Source organism: Colobus angolensis, unplaced genomic scaffold (genome assembly GCF_000951035.1).
Source record: "Colobus angolensis palliatus isolate OR3802 unplaced genomic scaffold, Cang.pa_1.0 Scaffold22, whole genome shotgun sequence".
NCBI classification, from domain to species: domain Eukaryota; kingdom Metazoa; phylum Chordata; class Mammalia; order Primates; family Cercopithecidae; genus Colobus; species Colobus angolensis.
In genome coordinates, this window is record NW_012115377.1 from 3,858,052 (window position 1) to 3,859,705 (window position 1,654).

General features: G+C 59.9%; 1 protein-coding gene across 9 annotated transcripts in view; it reads right to left on the reverse strand.

The window, feature by feature from the left end:
• The window catches only part of TUBB4A (tubulin, beta 4A class IVa), a 7,287-nt gene extending 5,639 nt beyond the window's left edge, over positions 1-1,648 (reverse strand). For 2 of the 9 annotated variants that reach the window (XM_011943540.1, XM_011943538.1), the window contains exons 1-2: positions 1,643-1,648; positions 1,102-1,110 (exon numbers count right to left, since the gene is read on the reverse strand). Coding sequence is in view for 5 of the 9 variants with exons in the window: in XM_011943535.1 (XP_011798925.1) it covers positions 774-834 (61 nt within the window). In the remaining 4 variants the exon portion in view is untranslated. Of the gene's footprint in view, positions 1-773; positions 890-997; positions 1,111-1,642 lie in introns of those variants that run through there. The other 7 variants (XM_011943535.1, XM_011943536.1, XM_011943537.1 and 4 more) reach the window with 7 other exon arrangements.
• Positions 1,649-1,654: the final 6 nt, after the last annotated feature.

Here is a 1,654-nt window from a genome sequence, read left to right on the forward strand (position 1 = left end):
TAGATCGTTTGAGTCCAGGAGTTTGAGACTAGCCTGGGCAACACAGAGACCCACCTCTCTACAAAGACTAAAAAATTAGCTGGATGTGGTGGTGCGCTGTAGTCCCAGTTACTTGGGAGACTGAGGCAAGAGGACCACGTGTGCCCGGAGGTGGAGGTGACAGTGAGCCGCGATCATGCCACTGCACTCTAGCCTGGGTGCCAGCAGGACAGACAGACCTTGTCTGAAAAAAATAAAAAAAACAAAAAACGAGGATTTTGAGGCCCAGAAAGGCTGAGGAGCCCATCCTAAGTTATCCATCTGAATCAACCCCTGACCGAGCTTTACTTATTTATCTCCTTTGTGGCCTATCACCTTCCACCAGAACGTGAGCTGCACTGGGGCAGAGAGGGAGCTCTGTCTATTTGATTCTTCCCTGTGTCTCCAACTACTAGAACAGGGCCTGGTATGCAGTAAGTGCTCACCATTTGTTGAATGCATGAAGTGGCAGAATTGGCATGTGCACCCAGGCAGTCTGGTTCCGGTTCAGACTGTTGAATTAAAATGCCACCTCCTCCAGGAAGCCTTCCCTGAACCCCTCTCTGTACCCACCCTCTCCAGGGCTCTCACAGTGGCCCGAGCATCCCCCATCACAGCCTTGGATGCAGGGCTGGTGGCTGGTGCCCTGTCCAACCCCTCTCTGGTCTGTGGGCTCCGGTGGTGGCTGTTGACTCAGTGGTGTTAGCAGGAATAAGGAGGTTTTCCAGTCTCTGCTCCCTGCTGGGGGGACTCACCAAACACGAAGTTGTCCGGCCGAAAGATCTGACCGAAGGGGCCGGAACGGACGGAGTCCATGGTGCCAGGTTCCAGGTCCACCAGCACCGCTCTGGGGACATAATTCCCTCCTGCAGGGAAACAGATGGAGGGCAGTTTGCTGCGTGCCAGGAACCACAGGCGCCCGGTAGCATCCTGTTCCCTCCCAGCTGCCCCTCCCCACCTGGAAGGTGCCTCCTTCGCCCTACCTGTGGCCTCATTGTAGTACACGTTGATCCTCTCCAGTTGCAGGTCACTGTCCCCATGGTATGTGCCTGTGGGGTCGATGCCATGTTCATCACTGATAACCTCCCAAAACTAGAGAGAGAGGTGGTCGAAGAGTTGAGAGAGGGGAAGCCGGTGGCCAGGCGGAAGAGTACCGCCAGCCCCCAACTACCTCCTTAGCTGCCACCTCTCCCCTAGCAAGGTGAACGCGGGACCTAGAGGCATGGTGTCGGGGCGAGGATGAGGCAGCAAGAAGGAGCGGTTGGGGGCGGGGTGCAGCCGAGTCAGCACCCAGCGGGGCCGGCTGGTGCCAACGCACCCAGGCTGCAGCCCGGGGGAGGCATGGGGGTTCTTTGTGCGTGAGGAGGGGACAGTGGCCCAGCTGTGGGCCCAGCTGTGACAGGCGGACAGAAGGCTGGCTCCCACTCTCCGCAGCCTCTTTGTTCCCAGCCTGGCCCTGCCACCCCCACCCCGCGACCCTTCCCCCACGGCCCCTGGGGCGCGCTGGCCTCCTGGGGACCTCATTCCTCTCCAAAGGCTCCCAGGTTGGGGGGTGCTCCGGGAACCGACCCCGCGCCGCTCCCCGGGGTCGCTGCTTCCTCCCCGAGCCCCGTCCCCCGCGCACCTTGGCCCCGAT